General features: G+C 48.9%; 1 protein-coding gene across 1 annotated transcript in view; it reads right to left on the bottom strand.

Annotated features, from left to right (window-relative positions):
- Window positions 1-205: 205 nt before the first annotated feature.
- The window catches only part of GRM3 (glutamate metabotropic receptor 3), a 118,426-nt gene continuing 99,286 nt past the window's right edge, over window positions 206-19,345 (bottom strand). Inside the window, exon 5 of the mRNA XM_029617068.1 lies at window positions 206-299. Within this exon, the coding sequence (XP_029472928.1) occupies window positions 229-299 (71 nt within the window). The 3' untranslated portion in view covers window positions 206-228. The remainder of the gene's footprint in view (window positions 300-19,345) is intronic.

The raw sequence follows: 19,345 nt of genomic DNA, 5'->3' as shown, positions 1-19,345 counted from the left end.
GCCCGGTTAACACTGTAGAATAGTGTAAACAATGGTTGTGTGTATTTACATCTCTCTCCAGGGCTGGAGGCCGGAAGCAAGGAATGCAGCCAGAGTTGTGGGACATCCTTCAGTGCAGTCCTGGAAAATAATCTGTTATACCGTTCACTAGTGGTGTGAAGTGCACACAATATGTGCCCGTGAGCTAACAGTCTGAGAGCTGGCGGCGAGACGTGGGGGCCCTCGTGATCAGAGCGAGGAGGTGGTGGAGTCCAGGACTTCTCCCCCGTTGCACACGGTTGGCACATAACGAGCATTTGCTGGAAAACGAGAGAGTGAAAGTGTCAGTCAGGAGGCAGGGCGGACGTGCAGTGAGAAACCATGTGCTTTCATTTTTCGGTGCAGTTTTCGGGAGGGTTTTTCCCCCCCATGAACTTCAGTTCGTGGAATGTTTGATTCATTTCATTTGTGGGGAAAAAAAATGAATCAAACATTAAAAACAAAAGAAAATAAAAAAAAGACAACCTCCCCCCCCAAACGGGGCCTCCCTTCCCTCCCACCTGGGAAAATACTGGGGGCAGGATCCCCCCCCCCCCCCCAGCCCCCGCTTACCCAGGCCGGTGGGGATCTGCTGGCAAGGCCTAGGCCCAGGCCTCAGTACAGCTCCGATGAAGTCCTCTTCTTTCTTCTCTTCTTCTTCAGCTGATGCCGTACACTGGGGTTGCAACGCAGTTAACACTGGCGCATTCACCCTAGCAAATGGCAGCAGTTTGATGTACGGGCATTGCCAGCGGACGGCGTCAGTTGAAGAAGAAAAGAAGACGACAACGTCATCGGAGCTGCCAAGGCCCCGGCATTAGGACCAGGCCTCCGGGTCGGGGCAGTGGGCCTGGGCCCTGGCCGAGGCACAGGGACCCCAGCCTCTTGGCCAGGTTGTGGCATTGGGCCTGGGCCGAGGCTGCAGACTGCAGGCTAGGATGAGGCCCAGGCATTGAGACCCAGCCTGCAGGCCAGGCCCAGGCATCGGGACCTGGCCTGGCCACTTCGGCCGACTCCCGGACAGCTCAGGTAAGGGATTGCTTGGGAGGGTGGCTTGGCCGAGGCCCCAGCGTTGGCCTGGTCCTAGGCTGAGACCCCCAGTGTCACGCTCGGGCCTAGGCTGCAGCCCCTGCTTTGGGCCTCAGCCTAGGCCCTAGGCGAGGCCCCGGCCTTGGGCCTGAGCCTAGGCCCGATGCATTCATTTAAAACAAATCCAACTAATAAGGTTTGATTCATTCGGGGGCTCTTGATTTGTTCTGAGACCCCCATGAATTAAACAAATTGCCCTTACTCATCGCGTTTTGCACATTCATGTTAAACAAATGTACATCCCCATGAAGCAACAGCTTAGGTTTTTCAAATGTATTTAATTCTGGTTCATATTGGTATTGATGGATGGAGGCAAATGTGCCAGATTTTAAAAGCACACTTGGCAAACAGTAGCACAGACCCTGGATCTCGTGATTTCACAGCAAGCATGAGTTAGCTTTGGAGCTTCAGGCATAATTTGGGATTCTACAGGGTGCAAAGGAATGGTAGGGAGGGGTGGAGTGGGGCGTGAGGAGGGTTGCACTGTCTCCTTATAAAACGTAAGTGTAGCGCCCCCTCAGGGGGGCTGCCAAGGGAGAGGGGCTGCACAAGAAGAATCCCCCCAACTGCACCAGTGTGCAGGAGGGTCAGCGTGGGGGGGGTTTGCGGGTTACGTTAGCACCTCTGGGATAATTGATCCAAATGCCCCAATCCTCTCCTCTATGGGTCTCTGTGGTTCCCACCCCACCCCTGGGCACAGTGTACAGCACGGAAATCACCGCCCCACTGTAAACATTCAGTGCTTTTACCATTAACAGGTTCGTAAAACACAAGAGAAATGATAAAGCAAACGGAGGGAAAATAGTTATTAATAGCACGCATCCAAAAGCACAGCAGCCACAAATTGGACAAATACTTGTCTAGTAAATTAAGCAACCTGCCCAGTCAGCCAGGGCTAGGAGCAACTTGAATTAGCAGTAGCAGCCTGAGGTTTCTCCTGCTCAGACTGCCCCTCCGGCAAACATTATGCTTACCCAAGACCTTAGGGTAAATGTCCTTCCAGTGCACAACAAAAAGGTTCTACTCTTACTTTTATTAGTCCCCAGTCCAAGGAGTGTATACACCCAAAAAAAAGGAAAAAATCCCAAGAACGTAAGAAAAATGGTTGTTAATCATCTCAATGCTGCCTGTAAAGTTTAAAAGAAATGGCTCTCTCTCTCTGGGGAGACTCCAGGCTTATAGAGGCTGCAAACAGGGGAAACAAGCTGGTTCCCTGCCCTGATGCAGGGATTTAGAGATTCAGGGTAGACCTCTACGTGGTTAGTAACCAACAGCAGGGGTTTATCTTGCAGCTCACCGATGCAACAGTCTGGGCCTCGGAAAGACAACAGGAATCGCTGTACGGGTGCTGAGCAAAGTAGGATTTACTTAGCTTAACAAAGTCCTGCAGGAGGAGGACGTAAACTCTCAGCTCCTGGACCCTCCTTCTGCTGTGCTCTGTCTCCTGGACGCCATGGGCGACGGGCAAGGAGGGATCCTAGCCCAAGCACAGCTCACTGATTTCCCTCCCCTGCTCTCTCCCCGCTGGTCTCCTATCCAGCATGCAGTCCTCCTGCCTTTTCTAGCTTGCTTCTCACTGATTGGTCTGACGTTCTCTCCTCTCTCCGGGTAGTAAGCTGGCTCCCCATTGGCTCATTTTAGTAACTGAACCCCCTGTGCCTCTTGTAATCCGAGAACTGCTGCTTTTTTGCAACAGTACAAGTCGCATGCTGGATTTAAACTGAAACAGTTTTATTATGACATCTCTGCGCTAGGTAAGGTCTGGGGGGCAGGGACCTAAATTAGGCAGTCCGGCCACATCAGCTAAAGAAAGGTCTAGTGACATTTTTCATTTCTATGGGGTGCAGTTATTTGTGTATGATAGGTACAATTTTCCTTTAGGGCGAAGGAAAGAACATTTTTGTACGGTCCTTTGGCATTTTACTGTGACCCCACCAGTCCGATGGCCAATGTTTAGCAGTGAGGCTACTAATACTATAACTAGAGGAAAAAAGTGTCCTTTCTCTCACCGGTAACGCTTATAAAGTGCAACTCTACTGATTACGTGTTTTGCTTTTTGTACCAGGAATACAGAGAGAGGATAAAACTGCAAAATGCATTTTTAAAAAAAGATAAAGGTTGAGATGTTCACGCAGGCTTAATATTTTTCTCTCTTTCCCTGTGTCATAATCCGCTATGCTGATGGGAGGAGTAATCAGATAGGAGCAACCTGATGTATTCCGTAGGCGGAGTAGCAATCTGTTGTTATAGACTGCTGGAGATAGTAGTGGGTGGATCCTTGGGCTGGTGGCAGATGACCACGCCCCCCGGGGAAAGATCCCGAGAGGGACTACCGGCTAGGCTTAGAGGTAGATCTTTAAACAATACGCGATTGCGTACTTTTGTTGGCGCACCAGGCACAAACAAAAGTAAGCTGGATTTTATAAGATACGCGTGTAGCCACGCGTATCCTATAAAATCCGGGATTGGCGCGCGCAAGGCTGCCGATTTTGGGCAGCTTGCGCGCGCCGAGCTGCGCAGCCTGCCTCCGTTCCCTCCGAGGCCGCTCCGAAATCGGAGCGGCCTCGGAGGGAACTTTCTTTTCGCCTGCCCTCCCCTTCCCCTCCCTTCCCCTGCCTAACCCACCCCCCGGCCCTATCTAAACCCCCCCTTACCTTTATTTCGTGATTTACGCCTGCCCGCGGAGTGCTGGCGCTCCATCATTCAACCCGGGGGCTGGTCCGGAGGCCTCGACCATGCCCCCAGGCCGGCGCCATGCCCCCAGCCCCACCCCCGAAACGCCACGTCCCGCCCCCGAAACAGCGCGTCATTAGGCCCCGCCCCCGACAAGCCCCTTTTCAAAAACCCTGGGACTTATGCGAGTCCCGAGGCTCTGTGCGCGCCGGCGGCCTATGCAAAATAGGTGCGCCGGCACGGGAGGCCCTGCTCGCGTAAATCCGGCCGGATTTACGCGAGCAGGGGGTTTAAAATCCGCCCCTTAGAGTATGGAGACAGACACACACTAGTTCTTTTATTAAACAGGTCTTGAAACCACCAGAGGTGGCAGTAGTGAGCTGAAGTGCTCGGCAGGGCTGAAGTCCCTCAGATACTGGAACAGCAATCCCTGGATGGCTGAGCTGTTGAGAAACTGTAGACAGTGAGTAAACAGGGTATGCAGAGTTCGTGAACAGACTTAGATGACAACCCTCACATATTGGTCTCAGGGAGCTCAGGAGCTGGAAAGGATAGGCCCTCGAGGAGCGAGTACCTGGTTCTAGGGAAAGCTCTGAGAGAGCGATGGTAACTCACAATGATGTAGACAGAGATGGCTTCCAGGCAGAAGAGAATCAGCAGATAGTCAGGAACGAGGGCCCTCGAGGAGCGAGTACCGGTTCCTGTCTGTAACCTGAAAAGTAAAGAGAGAGCGAGGCCCCCGAGGAGCGGGTACTTCTGGTAAGTCCGAGGAGGCAGAGTAGCTTAGAACGAATCCTTGCTAACTCAGTTTGATAGCGATATCAGAGACCTTTAAATATTGGAAGCGGATGATGTCATCTCAGGGGGAGGCCCCTGAGGTTCACGCCCTTGCTGGTATTTCACTCAGAGCACGTGCGCGTGCATGCCCTAGGCTTCAGGCAACATGGCGGATCTGCAGCATCGAGCTGGTCTGGGGACGCCGGAGAGAGATGGCAGGGAGACACAGCGGTAGCCAGCCGTCCTTCAGACCTGGAGGGAGTCGCCACAGAGGTAAAGAGGGTGGAGTGAAGACGTCGGGCAGCGACAGTCGCAACAGTACCCCTCCTTTCAAAGGGCGATCTCTTCGGGTACCAGGCTTAGGTTTTAAAAGATGTGCGAGGTGGAACTGACAAAACATCTCTTTATCCAAGATATTGGTCTGAGGCTCCCAAGAGATTATATCGGGGCCGAAACCCTCCAAAATCAGAAGGTATTCAAAAGTCTTGCCTCTTATGAACATCCAGAATCTCTTTGATCTTAATGTCTAAGTCGTCTTCTGCATCGATGACAGTTGGATCTTCAGTCTTGGAAGAATTTTATTTGTAGATATCAGCAGCAATGGATTGAGCTGCTGTGGACGTCACTGAGGGATTCAGTGGAAGTGGAGGTGATAGAGAACGTCCAGAAACCACTTCAATAGGTGATTTTCCAGTAGATGTTGCTGGATGAGAGTTGATGGCATCACCAGCGGATACAGACTGGATGGATGCTAAGAGTATCTTCTTCGGGTCCAGAGATATTGAAGAATATTCACTAGGTATAGTATTGTCTTCTCTTCCCCCAAAGCAAAAGTCTGCACCAGCTGACGACCCTGATGGTAGGGAAAAGCCCTTCTGGAGATTTTCTTCCATGTTTTCCGACGTTGCTTTATTCTCAAAAGCTGAGAGAGGGTACATCCTGGACCCTCCTTCTGCTGTGCTCTGTCTCCTGGACGCCATGGGCGAAGGGCACAATTAAACTCAGCAATTTGTTGCCAGAGGATGTGGTTAGTGCAGTTAGTATAGCTGTGTTTAAAAAAGGATTGGATAAGTTCTTGGAGGAGAAGTCCATTACCTGCTATTAAGTTCACTTAGAGAATAGCCACTGCCATTAGCAATGGTAACATGGAATAGACTTAGTTTTTGGGTACTTGCCATGTTCTTTTGGCCTGGATTGGCCCCTGTTGGAAACAGGATGCTGGGCTTGATGGACCCTTGGTCTGACCCAGTATGGCATGTTCTTATGTTCTTATGTTCTATCCTTCTGTGGCTCAGTGTTGGGCTTCGTCTTATGGCACAGTCATAGGGCTCTAGTGGAGGGAGAACATCAACTACTTCTTTGGAAAATATATCCCCGAAGGGGGTGTACTGGAGCGGCAACCCTGGTACTGCTGGGGTCGCAGGCGTGACTATAACAGGCAATATCTCCTTAAGGCATCTCCCATGATATTCTGGGCCCCAGTGGGAGAGATCCAGAGATGCCCAATCGAATTGGGGTTGGTATATTTGCAACCAAGGTAACCCCAGGATGATAGGGTGCACAGCCTTTTCCAGAACAAAGAAGGAGAGCGACTCCGTATGAAGAACTCCGGTGCGGAGAGTAACTGATTCGGTTTGGCAACTCACATCTCCTGGTAAGGGTTCCCCATGAATAGAGGATAACCATAGTGGATCTTTCAACTTGATGAGGGGGATCCTCAAATATTCCACTAATCATCTGAGAATGAAGTTGCCTCCTGCCCCCGAGTCCACCAGGGCAAGAGTCTGAACCGTGACTGGTCCGTAGGTCAAGGAGACTGGGAGAGAGAGTGTACAAGAAGGCGCAGTGAGGCCTAAGAATAGTCCACCTGCAGGACTTTTGCCCGTCCATCCTTTCGGATGAATGGAGTATGTAGAGACATCATGGCCAGGCTGACCACAATACATGTATAGACCGTGCTTCTTCCGAAATCTCTCCTTGGGAGTCAAGCGTCCATGACCAAGTTTCATCGGTTCATCTGTATCAGCAGCGGAAATTACTGGAACCATCCAAGGTGCATTGGTAGCACTGGCCTGTTTCAACCCTAGTAACACCTTAGACCGGAGTTCCTTCACCTTGTCCCGGAGTCAATGATCAATCTGAGTGGCCAAGGCTACTAATTCGTCCAGCGAATCAGGTGTCTGGCGAGCGGCCAGCTCGTCCTTCAAACGGGTATCCAGGCCTCTGCAAAAGAGTGTCTTGAGACATTTGGGGTCCCAGCGGAGTTCTGCCGCCAGAGTCTTGAATTCTATGGCAAATTCAGCCAATGATCTGCTGCCTTGCTTCAAGTCCATTAAAGCAGAACCGGCAATAGAGGTATGCGCAGGATCATCAAAAACGAATTTAAACAAGTCCATAAATCCTTCTATGTCCTGCAAAATGGGGTCCTTGCATTCCCCCAAGGTGGATGCCCACAACAGAGCTCTACCATCCAAGTACGAAAGGATGTAGGTAGTTTTAGAGAGTACCGTAGGAAATAAAGATGGCTGTAAGGCAAAGTGCATGCAGCACTGGTTCAAAAAGCCCCGGGCCTTCTGGATTTCTCCGGAAAAGTGGATTGGAGCTGCCAGTGGTACAGCAGTCTTCAAAGTTACCTCCTGTAACTGACCTTCATGGTTGGAAACTGTGCCTTGAACCTTCTGTGTGTGTAGCTGATGAAATGCTGCAGTAAGTTTCTCCAAGGCATCTTGCTGCTCTGAGATGCGCAGGGCCAGGCCCGGTATGGCCTGCAAGGCAGAGAGATGTGCTGGATCGATAGAGATAGGCCGGGTCAATGCAGTCAAGTCAGATCCATAGAGTTAGCCGGGTCCTGGAGTCAAGCCGGATCCATGGAGTTAGCAATCTGTCATAATCCGCTATGCTGATGGGAGGAGCAATCAGATAGGAGCAATCTGATGTGTTCCATAGGCGGAGTAGCAATCTGTTGTTATAGACTGCTGGAGATAGTAGTGGGTGGATGCTTGGGCCAGTGGCAGATGACCACGACCCCGGGGAAAGATCCCGAGAGGGACCACCGGCTAGGCTTAGAGTATGGAGACAGACACACACTAGTTCTGTTATTAGACAGTATATGGAACCACCAGAGGTGGCAGTAGTGAGCTGAAGTGCCCGCAGGGCTGAAGTCCCTCAGGTACTGGAACAGCGATCCCTGGATGGCTGAGCTGTTGAGAAACTATAGACAGTGAATAGGCAGGGTATGCAGAGTTCAAGAACAGACTTAGATGACAACACTCACATATTGGTCTCAGGGAGGTCAGGAGCTGGAAAGGGTAGGCCCTCAAGGAGCGAGTACCTGGTTCCAGGGAAAGCTCTGAGAGAGCAATGGTAACTCACAATGATGTAGACAGAGATGGCTTCCAGGCATAAGAGAATCAGCAGATTCTCTTATGCCTGGAAGCCATCGAGGAGCGAGTACCGGTTCCTGTCTGTAACCTGAAAAATAAAGCGAGAGCGAGGCCCCCGAGGAGCGGGTACCTCTGGTAAGTCCGAGGAGGCAGCGTAGCTTAGAACGAATCCTTGCTAACTAGTTTGTTAGTGATATCAGAGACCTTTAAATATCGGAAGCGGATGACGTCATTTCAGGGGGACGCCCCTGAGGTTCGGGCCCTTGCTGGTACTTCACTCAGAGCGCATGCATGCGCCCTAGGCTTCAGGCAACATGGCGGATCTGCAGCATCGAGCCGGTCCGGGGACGCCGGAGAGAGACGGCAGCGAGACGCCGCGGTAGCCAGCCGTCCCTCAGACCTGGAGGGAGTCGCCACAGAGGGCGAAGTGAAGACATCGGGCAGCGACAGTCGCAACACCCTGTAGGTCCCGAGAAGTTAATTCCAACTCGAATTCCGTGCCCTGGAAGCTTTTCATTCCTTAGTGCTTTTTGCATTGGTTTAGAAACCTGATATCACTCTATCCCACTGCCTGCATGTAACCATGAAATAATACAGCAAGCAGATTGGTATGGTCTTGTTCTCAGGGCCAATCGTTTTAGCAGATAAAGCATGCTAAAATGATTGGCCCTGAGTGCTAAGATCAAGGCATGTATCCTCTTATCTTGCTGCAAGCACCATGATGTACACTCTCATTAAAATCTTCTATTTTTCCTGAAAATTTCAGGGTGGCCAATATAACGCCAATCTTAAAGTTTCCAGGGGTGATCAAGGAAACAATAGACCAGTGTGCCTGATGTTAGTGGCTGGAAAATTAATAGAAACTATTCTAAAGAACAAAATTACAGAACATGTAGAAAAACATGGTTTAATGGGATACAGTCAGTATGGACTTACCCAAGGGAAATCTTGCCTCACAAATCTGCTTCATTTTTGTTCAAGGGGTTAAGAAACATGCAGAAAATTGTGAGCTGGTGTATATAGTGTATCTGGATTTTCAAAAGGTCTCTAAGAGACTCCTGAGAAAATTAAAAAGCCATGGGATAGGAAGCAATATCCTATTTGTGAAATGGTTAAAAGATAGGAAACAGAGAGTAGGACTTAATGGTCAGTTTTCTCAGTGGAGAGAGGTGAACAGTGGAGTGCCTCAGGGATCTGTACAGGGACTGGTGCTTTTAATATATTTATAAATGAGCCAGAAATGGGAAAAAGTGAGGTGATGAAATTTGCAGCATGAAATCTATTCATTATGTGGGATCCTGCCAGGGCTGGCCCTGTAGCAAACAGGCTATTGGATTTGAGCCAGTATGGCTGTTCTTATGTTAATTCTGATCTCTCACAAGGAAGAACATTTACTGTTCATGTGAGAACCAAGGAGGACCCGAGGATGGGGAAAAACCAGAAAACAGAGGACTGCATGGGGCAGAAATCCTATAAATATTACTGATTCATTGCCCTCGCCCAGAACTCTTGGAAGGAAGCAGCAGAAGGATTAATCTGGCTAATCCATCCTGATAAGTGTATACATTTTATACTTTGTCACTGCACCTTTCTAGGTTTCTAGATCTACGTTTTAGGTTGTAAAACAGTGGTTTTGATAATAACGTTACTGCATTTTATCACAGTTCTGCTTTGTGTGCTTGCATTTATGTAAGTATGGTGGTAATATTCATAGTACAAAGCAACACAGCTGGCCAGGCTGTTATCTTTAAATAAATAAGTGGTATTACCTGCTGTCTCTATCAGCAATAATCTCAGGACTGTAGCGTTGGCAAATTGTAGAATAAAATATGTTATTGGTTATGGTGCCTGATTATTGTTGGTGGGGGGGCTGGCATATATGTCTGCGGGTAAAATTAGAGCTTTTTGTCTGACAGAATCCATAGGAGATGACATACGTGTTAGATCTAGACAGTGCCCAAGCCCTAAGAGCCAATGAATATTAAACATACACCTTAGTGCAGCCCAGAGCTTTGGCACTGACAGCAGAGACACTGCCGTATGCCCCAAGGATGCTGAAAGCAGCTGTGAACATCTGTGTATGCACTGGGTTTGGGACCCCATCCGCGAGGACAAGCTTAGCGCCACCAGAACTACAGCACGGCCTTCAGCTAACGCTGCCTTGATGCGCTTGAATCTGGTTTCAAACTCGTTGTAAATGAATTCCGTGATGTGCAGAAAGAGGTCATTTTGTAGTCTGAAAGTCAATGTGAAGCTGTTTTCCAAACTTGTTAAAAAAAGCTAAATTAAAAAATGTTCACTGCTAATGGAAGAAAGCAGAAAGAAGGATGATAGCTGCACTGAGACGCTGAATGCATATTAAGAGAATGGGGCAAGAGAGTACAAGAGAGTGAGACCTCCTCTGGCTAGAATGGGGCAAGAGAGTACAAGAGAGTGAGACCTCCTCTGGCTAGAATGAGGCAAGAGAGTACAAGAGAGTGAGACCTCCTCTGGCTAGAATGGGGCAAAAGAGTACAAGAGAGTGAGACCTCTGGCTAGAATGAGGCAAGAGAGTGCAAGAGAGTGAGACCTCATCTGGCTAGAATGAGGCAAGAGAGTACAAGAGAGTGAGACCTCCTCTGGCTGGGACGGGGCAGGTGAGTACAAGAGAGAGCGAGACCTCCTCTGGCTAGAATGGGGCAGGAGAGTGCAAGAGAGTGAGACCTCCTCTGGCTAGAATGGGGCAGGAGAGTGCAAGAGAGTGAGACCTCCTCTGGCTAGAATGGGGCAGGAGAGTGCAAGAGAGTGAGACCTCCTCTGGCTAGAATGGGGAGTGAAAGTATAATAGAGAGAGTGGCTGGAAGGGGGCAGGAGAGTACAAGAGAGAGTGAGACCTCCTCTGGCTAGAATGGGGCAGGAGAGTACAATAGAGAGTGAGATCTCTGGCTGGAAGGGAGCAGGAGAGTACAAGAGAGAGTGAGACCTCCTCTGGCTGGAAAGGGGCAGGAGAGTACAAGAGAGAGTGAGACCTCCTCTGGCTAGAATGGGGCAGGAGAGTACAATAGAGAGTCAGATCTCTGGCTGGAAGGGAGCAGGAGAGTACAAGAGAGTGAGACCTCCTCTGGCTAGAATGAGGCAAGTGAGTGCAAGAGAGTGAGACCTCCTCTGGCTAGAATGGGGCAGGAGAGTGCAAGAGAGTGAGTCCTCCTCTGGCTAGAATGAGGCAAGAGAGTACAAGAGAGTGACATCTCCTCTGGCTAGAATGGGGCAGGAGAGTGCAAGAGAGTGAGTCCTCTTCTGGCTAGAATGAGGCGAGAGAGTACAAGAGAGTGAGACCTCCTCTGGCTTGAATGGGGCAGGAGAGTGCAAGAGAGTGAGTCCTCCTCTGGCTAGAATGGGGCAGGAGAGTACAAGAGAGTGAGACCTCCTCTGGCTAGAATGGGGCAGGAGAGTGCAAGAGAGTGAGTCCTCCTCTGGCTAGAATGAGGCGAGAGAGTACAAGAGAGTGAGACCCCCTCTGGCTAGAATGGGGCAGGAGAGTGCAAGGGAGTGAGTCCTCCTCTGGCTAGAATGAGGCGAGAGAGTACGAGAGTGAGACCTCCTCTGGCTAGAATGGGGCAGGAAAGTACAAGAGTGAGACCTCCTCTGGCTAGAATGGGGCAGGAGAGTACAAGAGAGAGTGAGACCTCCTCTGGCTGGAACGGGGCAGGTGAGTACAAGAGAGAGCGAGATCTCCTCTGGCTAGAATGGGGCAGAAGAATACAATAGAGAATGAGACCTCCTCTGGCTGGAACGGGGCAGGTGAGTACAAGAGAGAGCGAGATCTCCTCTGGCTAGAATGGGGCAGGAGAGTACAAGAGAGAGTGAGACCTCCTCTGGCTGGAACGGGGCAGGTGAGTACAAGAGAGAGCGAGATCTCCTCTGGCTAGAATGGGGCAGGACAGTACAATAGAGAGTGAGACCTCCTCTGGCTCCAGAGCTGCAGGAGAGTACAAGAGAGTGAGATCTCTTCTGGCTAGAATGGGGCAGGAGAGTACAAGAGAGTGAGACCTCCTCTGGCTAGAATGGGGCAGGAGAGTACAAGAGAGTGAGACCTCCTCTGGCTAGAATGGGGTAGGAGAGTACAAGAGAGTGAGACCTCCTCTGGCTAGAATGGGGCAGGAGAGTACAAGAGAGTGAGATCTCCTCTAGCTAGAATGGGGCAGGAGAGTACAAGAGACTGAGACCTCCTCTGGCTAGAATGGGGCAGGAGAGTACAAGAGAGTGAGATCTCCTGTAGCTAGAATGGGGCAGGAGAGTACAAGAGAGTGAGACCTCCTCTGGCTACAGAGCTGCAGGAGAGTACAAGAGAGTGAGATCTCCTCTGGTTAGAATGGGGCAGGAGAGTACAAGAGAGAGTGAGACCTCCTCTGGCTAGAATGGGGCAGGACAGTACAAGAGAGAGTGAGACCTCGTCTGGCTAGAATGGGGCAGGAGAGTACAAGAGAGTGAGATCTCCTGTAGCTAGAATGGGGCAGGAGAGTACAAGAGAGTGAGACCTCCTCTGGCTGGAACGGGGCAGGTGAGTACAAGAGAGAGTGAGACCTCCTCTGGCTAGAATGGGGCAGGAGAGTACAAGAGAGAGTGAGACCTCCTCTGGCTAGAATGAGGCAAGAGAGTACAAGAGAGTGAGACCTCCTCTGGCTAGAATGGGGCAGGAGAGTACAAGAGAGTGAGACCTCCTCTGGCTAGAATGGGGCAAGAGAGTACAAGAGAGTGAGACCTCCTCTGGCTAGAATGGGGCAGAAGAGTGCAAGAGAGTGAGTCCTCCTCTGGCTAGAATGAGGCAAGAGAGTACAAGAGAGTGAGACCTCCTCTGGCTAGAATGGGGCAGAAGAGTGCAAGAGAGTGAGACCTCCTCTGGCTAGAATGGGGCAGGAGAGTACAAGAGAGTGAGACCTCCTCTGGCTAGAATGGGGCAGGGAAGTAGAAGAGAGGGTGAGACCTCCTCTGGCTAGAATGGGGCAGGGAAGTAGAAGAGAGGGTGAGACCTCCTCTAGCTCGAGTGCCGTGTTTGCTGGTCCTACCCCCCTCCCTCTTCAGAACGGGCTCTGCTGGTTTAGCCTCTGCTCTCTCCCCTCTCCAACTCCCAGCTGGAAGGAGAACAAATCACAGCCAGGAAAAAAAAAGCAAACCTGAGCTGCCCCTTATGACAGCCTGACAGCAGAAGAGGAGCAGAAGACAAGGCCGGGGCATCAGTCATCCTTTCTGCGCTGCTGGAGCCATTCTCTGCCTTACTTGTCAGGTCTCTGTGTGAGCTAGCTGGGCTGATCTCAGAGAAGGGCAGCGGATGACCGACTGACCGTGGACACAGTGAATGGGGTCAGTGAGTGCCTGGCTGCTGCAGGCTGGGCAAGGAGTGGCCACCAGGGCAGGGATTTGCTATGTATATTTATTCAAATCACGGTGAACCTAGAAGATGTGGTAGGCCTGATTGACAAACTGAAGAGTAGTAAATCACCTGGACCGGATGGTATACACCCCAGAGTTCTGAAGGAACTAAAAAATGAAATTTCAGACCTATTAGTAAAAATTTGTAACTTATCATTAAAATCATCCATTGTACCTGAAGACTGGAGGATAGCAAATGTAACCCCAATATTTAAAAAGGGCTCCAGGGGCGATCCGGGAAACTACAGACCGGTTAGCCTGACTTCAGTGCCAGGAAAAATAGTGGAAATTGTTCTAAACATCAAAATCACAGAACATATAGAAAGACATGGTTTAATGGAACAAAGTCAGCATGGCTTTACCCAGGGCAAGTCTTGCCTCACAAATCTGCTTCACTTTTTTGAAGGAGTTAATAAACATGTGGATAAAGGTGAACCGGTAGATGTAGTATACTTGGATTTTCAGAAGGCGTTTGACAAAGTTCCTCATGAGAGGCTTCTAGGAAAAGTAAAAAGTCATGGGATAGGTGGCGATGTCCTTTCATGGATTGCAAACTGGCTAAAAGACAGGAAACAGAGAGTAGGATTAAATGGACAATTTTCTCAGTGGAAGGGAGTGGTCAGTGGAGTGCCTCAGGGATCTGTATTGGGACCCTTACTTTTCAATATATTTATAAATGATCTGGAAAGAAATACGACGAGTGAGACAATCAAATTTGCAGATGACACAAAATTGTTCAGAGTAGTTAAATCACAAGCAGATTGTGATAAATTGCAGGAAGACCTTGTGAGACTGGAAAATTGGGCATCCAAATAGCAGATGAAATTTAATGTGGATAAGTGCAAGGTGATGCATATAGGGAAAAATAACCCATGCTATAATTACACGATGTTGGGTTCCATATTAGGTGCTACAACCCAAGAAAGAGATCTAGGTGTCATAGTGGATAACACATTGAAATCGTCGGTACAGTGTGCTGCGGCAGTCAAAAAAGGAAACAGAATGTTGGGAACTATTAGAAAGGGAATGGTGAATAAAACGGAAAATGTCATAATGCCTCTGTATCGCTCCATGGTGAGACCGCACCTTGAATACTCTGTACAATTCTGGTCGCCGCATCTCAGAAGAGATATAGTTGCGATGGAGAAGGTACAGAGAAGGGCTACCAAAATGATAAGGGGAATGGAACAACTCCCCTATGAGGAAAGACTAAAGAGGTTAGGAGTTTTCAGCTTGGAGAAGAGACGGCTGAGGGGGGATATGATAGAGGTGTTTAAAATCATGAGAGGTCTAGAACGGGTAGATGTGAATCGGTTATTTACTCTTTCGGATAGTAGAAAGACTAGGGGACACTCCATGAAGTTAGCATGGGGCACATTTAAAACTAATCGGAGAAAGTTCTTTTTTACTCAACGCACAATTAAACTCTGGAATTTGTTGCCAGAGGATGTGGTTAGTGCAGTTAGTGTAGCTGTGTTTAAAAAGGATTGGATAAGTTCTTGGAGGAGAAGTCCATTACCTGCTATTAAGTTCACTTAGAGAATAGCCACTGCCATTAGCAATGGTTACATGGAATAGACTTAGTGTTTGGGTACTTGCCAGGTTCTTATGGCCTGGTTTGGCCTCTGTTGGAAACAGGATGCTGGGCTTGATGGACCCTTGGTCTGACCCAGTATGGCAATTTCTTATGTTCTTATTCTCGGGGGCTGTCTTCTCAGGCATGCGTCCCCGCAGTGCAGATCCCAGGGGGGGGGGGCGGATTCTTTCTTCTTGCCCCAGGCAGTTCTGTGCTTTTCCCTGTGAGTCTATCTCTATACTTTCTCTTTCAGTAATTACAACTGGGATAACAGGCTGGATGCAGACTGGGTGTTCAAACAAAACTGTCTGATTCTCTGAAAAACTTCCATCAATGGCCATTGAAACTGCACAATGGGAATATTTACACTGTCTTGCTGATTCTGGGCTCGAGGCTTTATCTCAGCTTGTGGGATGGAGGTTATCACTTTCCTTCTCAGTGAATAAACTGCCCCAGTGGGTTAGGGAATTCCTATTGTGGGGAAAACTCCTAGCGTAGTCCAGAGTTCTGTGTCTTGCCCACCACCTGTGTCCTGGCCCCCTAGGGTGGAGGATCCTGTTCAGGGTCTCTTGATCTTCTTCCTTCTTCCCAAACTTCCAACAGAGGTGAGTTCTGTGAAGGAGAAGTCGGAGGCACCCAGGAAACCACCAGTCCAGCTTCCCTGTCAGGAGGGTGCATCAAAATCCTCCTCCCAACAAAAAGGGGAAATGTTCTGCAGTCCCAAAAACCTCTCAGGCTGGGGTGATGCTCTCACTGACCTTGCCTCTTCTCTGACCCAGACGGAGGGCTCAGAGGTCTTTAGCCCTTGTCCTCTTGATCCAGGGGACCGCCTTCACCATAGGGGTTCAAGATGTGCTCCAGACACCAAAAATCTCAGAAAAATCTCTCTTAAAAAGATGAGGCAGACCCTCTCAGGCACAGAGTGCTCCGATAAGGAATCCCCTCTGAACGAAAAAACTCACTAAGTTGGGGTAGTAGGCCCAACGCAAGAGGGAACATCAGCTCCTCACCCTAACTCAAACTGAGCACACTTCTCCTACTCCTCGCCCCCCCAAGTAGACGGAGACCTCCAATCACCGCCAACCTCAGCAGGAGGGGCTGGACTAGAATGGTGTCACTAATGAGCTGGCTGAGCAGGGGGGTGCCAGTTACAGGATGGTGCTGGAGTGCCCTTAGCCAGGCCAGAGGAGGGGATACTCGCTAAGTGATCCCAGGACCAGCAGTACAAGCATGCGTGTGTGTGTGTATGGTGTGTGTGTGTGTGTGTGTCTGAGACAGTGTGCCCATGTGTCGGAATCTTTGAAAAAGTGTGTCTGTTTCTGAGCGAGTGCGAGAGTGAGTATCCGTGTCTGAGTGTGTTTCAGAAAGTCTATGTGACTGAGACTGCGAACGTGTGTGCGTCAGATTCTGAGACTGCAAGAGAGCGTGTTGAGTGTGAGCCACTCTCTTTCCTGTCAGACAAAGCTGATTGATTGTTTTGATCGGGTGACTAAAGAATTGGATTGAGGAAGAGCGCTCGATGTGATCGACTTGGATTTCAGCAAAGCTTTTGATTGGTCCCGCATAGGAGGCTTATGAATAAAATGAGAAGCTTGGGAGTGAGCGCCAAGGTGGTGGCGTAGATTACAAAAGGGTTGTCTGTCAGGAGACAGCGTGTGATGGTAAATGGAAGAAGAGAAGAGAAGAACGGTGTTAAGCAGAGAGCCACAGGCATTGATGTTGGGACCGGTTCTGTTCAATATCTTTGTGAGCGACATTGCGGATGGGATAGAAGGTAAAGTCTGTCTATTTGCTGATGATACAAAGATCTGCAACAGAGTGGACACGCCGGAAGGAGTGGAGAGAATAAAAAGTGATTTAAGAAAGCTGAAAGAGTGGTTGAAGATTTGGCAGCTGAGATTCAGTGCCAAGAAGTGCAGAGTCAGCATCTGGGGTGCAGTAATCCAAAAGAGCTGCATGTGATGGGGGGTGAAAGACTGATTTGTACAGACTGGGAGGGGGAACTTGGGGTGAGAGTGTCTGGTGATCTGAAGCAATGTGACAAGGAGATAGCTAAAGCCAGAAGAGTGCGGGGCTGCATGGAGAGAGGAATAACCAGGAAGAAAAAGGAGGTGGTGATGCCCTTGTACAGGTCCTTGGTGAGGCCTCACCTGGAGTACTGCGTTCAGTTCTGGAGACCGAATCTCATTTCTTTAAAATAGTTTTCCCACCAGTCACTTAGCCTCACTCCCTGGTCATTAAATCTGCCATTCTCATCGCACGTATAAGTGTAAGCCCAAGTGTTTTTCTTGCTCTTGACTTGGTCATTGGCTCTTGTTATGTACATCCACACGTGGGGGGATTCTCCAGAGTGCCGTGGCATCGGCGCGTTTGCGGTCTGTGAAGAGAAGCAATGGGCTGTAAGTAATGTGGAGCGGCAGTGCCCGCGTCCTGCTGCTGGCGCTGGAGGTCACCTGGGCAGCAGGTGAGTGGCTCCTCCAGTGGATTAACCTGCGCTAATGAAAGCGATGACGCGTGGGAGGCTGCAGAGCCATCGGTCTCTGCCACTAGCAGAATCAGTTGGGTTTAGACAGGGAACTGCCACGATGGCACGTAGCTGATGCTGGCATAAAGACAAAGTCAGTCTCTCTGCCTCAGCTAAAGAAACTTGACATCGTTTTTGATTTTTAATGGCTGGCAAATCTGTTGTATATTTGGGTTTTCCAAAAACCAGAGGGAAGAAAGCTGAATTCTGACAAATTATAATTCAGGGATTTGCATAAAGGCTCTCTCTCCCCTCCCCCCAGCCAAAATGTTCACAGTCAGTTCTGCAGCTTGTAAATATCTCAAAGAGCTGGGCTTGCTCTTTTCACATCTTAAAACTCTAGCGTTGTCATCTTTATAGCCCAACTGCTACATAACGACACCATTATGTGTCCTTCTGGTACCTGAATGCAATCTGCTTTCAAGTGGCTGACGAGTCACAGAAGGAGTAATAGAAATTAAAAAAAACCCCAGCAACATAATCTATGCAAAATAATTGTTGGCAACTGTTAGGTATCCCAAGTTTTCTGGTCTAGGAAATAGAGTGAGCAGGCAGCACGATTCAGTGGCTCAGATTTGGGAATGGGGAGCGCCACCACTGTACGCTTTTAGTCTTCATTAGAATATGCTACTATGTGAGCAAGTGGTGTATTTAACAGCAGAAAAAAAGATATTAAACGAGCCGTGATGAGGGAAGGGTAATAGTATCAGTTGGTATATATTAACTTTGTCCTACTATTTTCCAGAGCTTCCCTAGAGAACTGCAAAAGAAACACGAAGAGCCAGAGGTTTAATATGAATCTAACTGGGCCAACTGCTGATTGGTTAGTCTGGAAAAGAGCGGCTCCTCTACAGGACAGTTACATTCGAAAGGAGCAGCTCCTGTACACACAGGACTGCAACGGCCGAGAGGAGCGGCTCATCTGTGGGGCTGCAAGGTCCAAGTGTAAACACTCCTCTGTCAGCTCTAATGAGTGGGCTCCTCTCAGCTGATGGCCCCTTTTCTTGTGTCTCACTCTTCCAGGGCAAACTACATTTCAGCTGTTGAGTCGTTAGGCATGACTGCAGCCTCTGTTCAGTGCTGAGTACATTGTGGACTCTATTAATGACAAATAATCACAGATCCCAGTTTTAGAAGTAGTTCAATAAGGCAACAGAATATACTGTTTAAAGTTATTATATGTAGCATTTTATACCATTTTAGTTACGTTTTATTGCTGTGATTTATGGAATATGATTGATTATGTATATCTAGAATGGGCGATAGTGCTGTCTGTACATTTTTTAAATAAATAAATAAATAGCTCTGTCCTATTAAACTGTAAAGCAGAGATTCTCGGGACAACACCTAGCCTGTCTGGTTTTCAGGATCTCCACAATGAATATGCATGAGACAGATTTGCATGCACCACCCTCATTGTATGAAGGTGTGTCTCATGCTTATTGATTGTGGAGATCTCTGATATGCATGGATATGCCCCCAGGACTGGGTTGAGAGCTTTTGCTCTAAAGCACGTTTCCCTAACTAAAGTCCTTGAGATGGATATTCAGGACTTATCTGGTGAAGAGGCAGTGGCTGAACGTCTGGCCACCAAGTTTAGCGGCCACCAAGTATCCATGTAAGTATTTATCCAGCTAAGTGATGGGCGGGAAATGGGCATTTTGGGGCGGAGCTACTTATCTGGCTAACTTAGCCAGGTCTAAAGTTAGCCAGATAAGACTTATCCAGCTAACTAGCCACTTATTCAGGGATGTTCAGCAGCGTAGCCATGCAGCTGGATATCTTTTTAAGCCTTATCTGGCTAATTTACTTAGATGTTTTCTTTTCAAAATCTACCTCCTTCTTAAAAGAAAATAAAAAGGGGGACCTGAAGAGTATTTTAGGAAAGGACAAGTG

The sequence above is a fragment of the Rhinatrema bivittatum genome, chromosome 9 (assembly GCF_901001135.1).
Source record: "Rhinatrema bivittatum chromosome 9, aRhiBiv1.1, whole genome shotgun sequence".
NCBI classification, from domain to species: domain Eukaryota; kingdom Metazoa; phylum Chordata; class Amphibia; order Gymnophiona; family Rhinatrematidae; genus Rhinatrema; species Rhinatrema bivittatum.
This window is presented reverse-complemented; position numbering and strand designations above follow the sequence as displayed.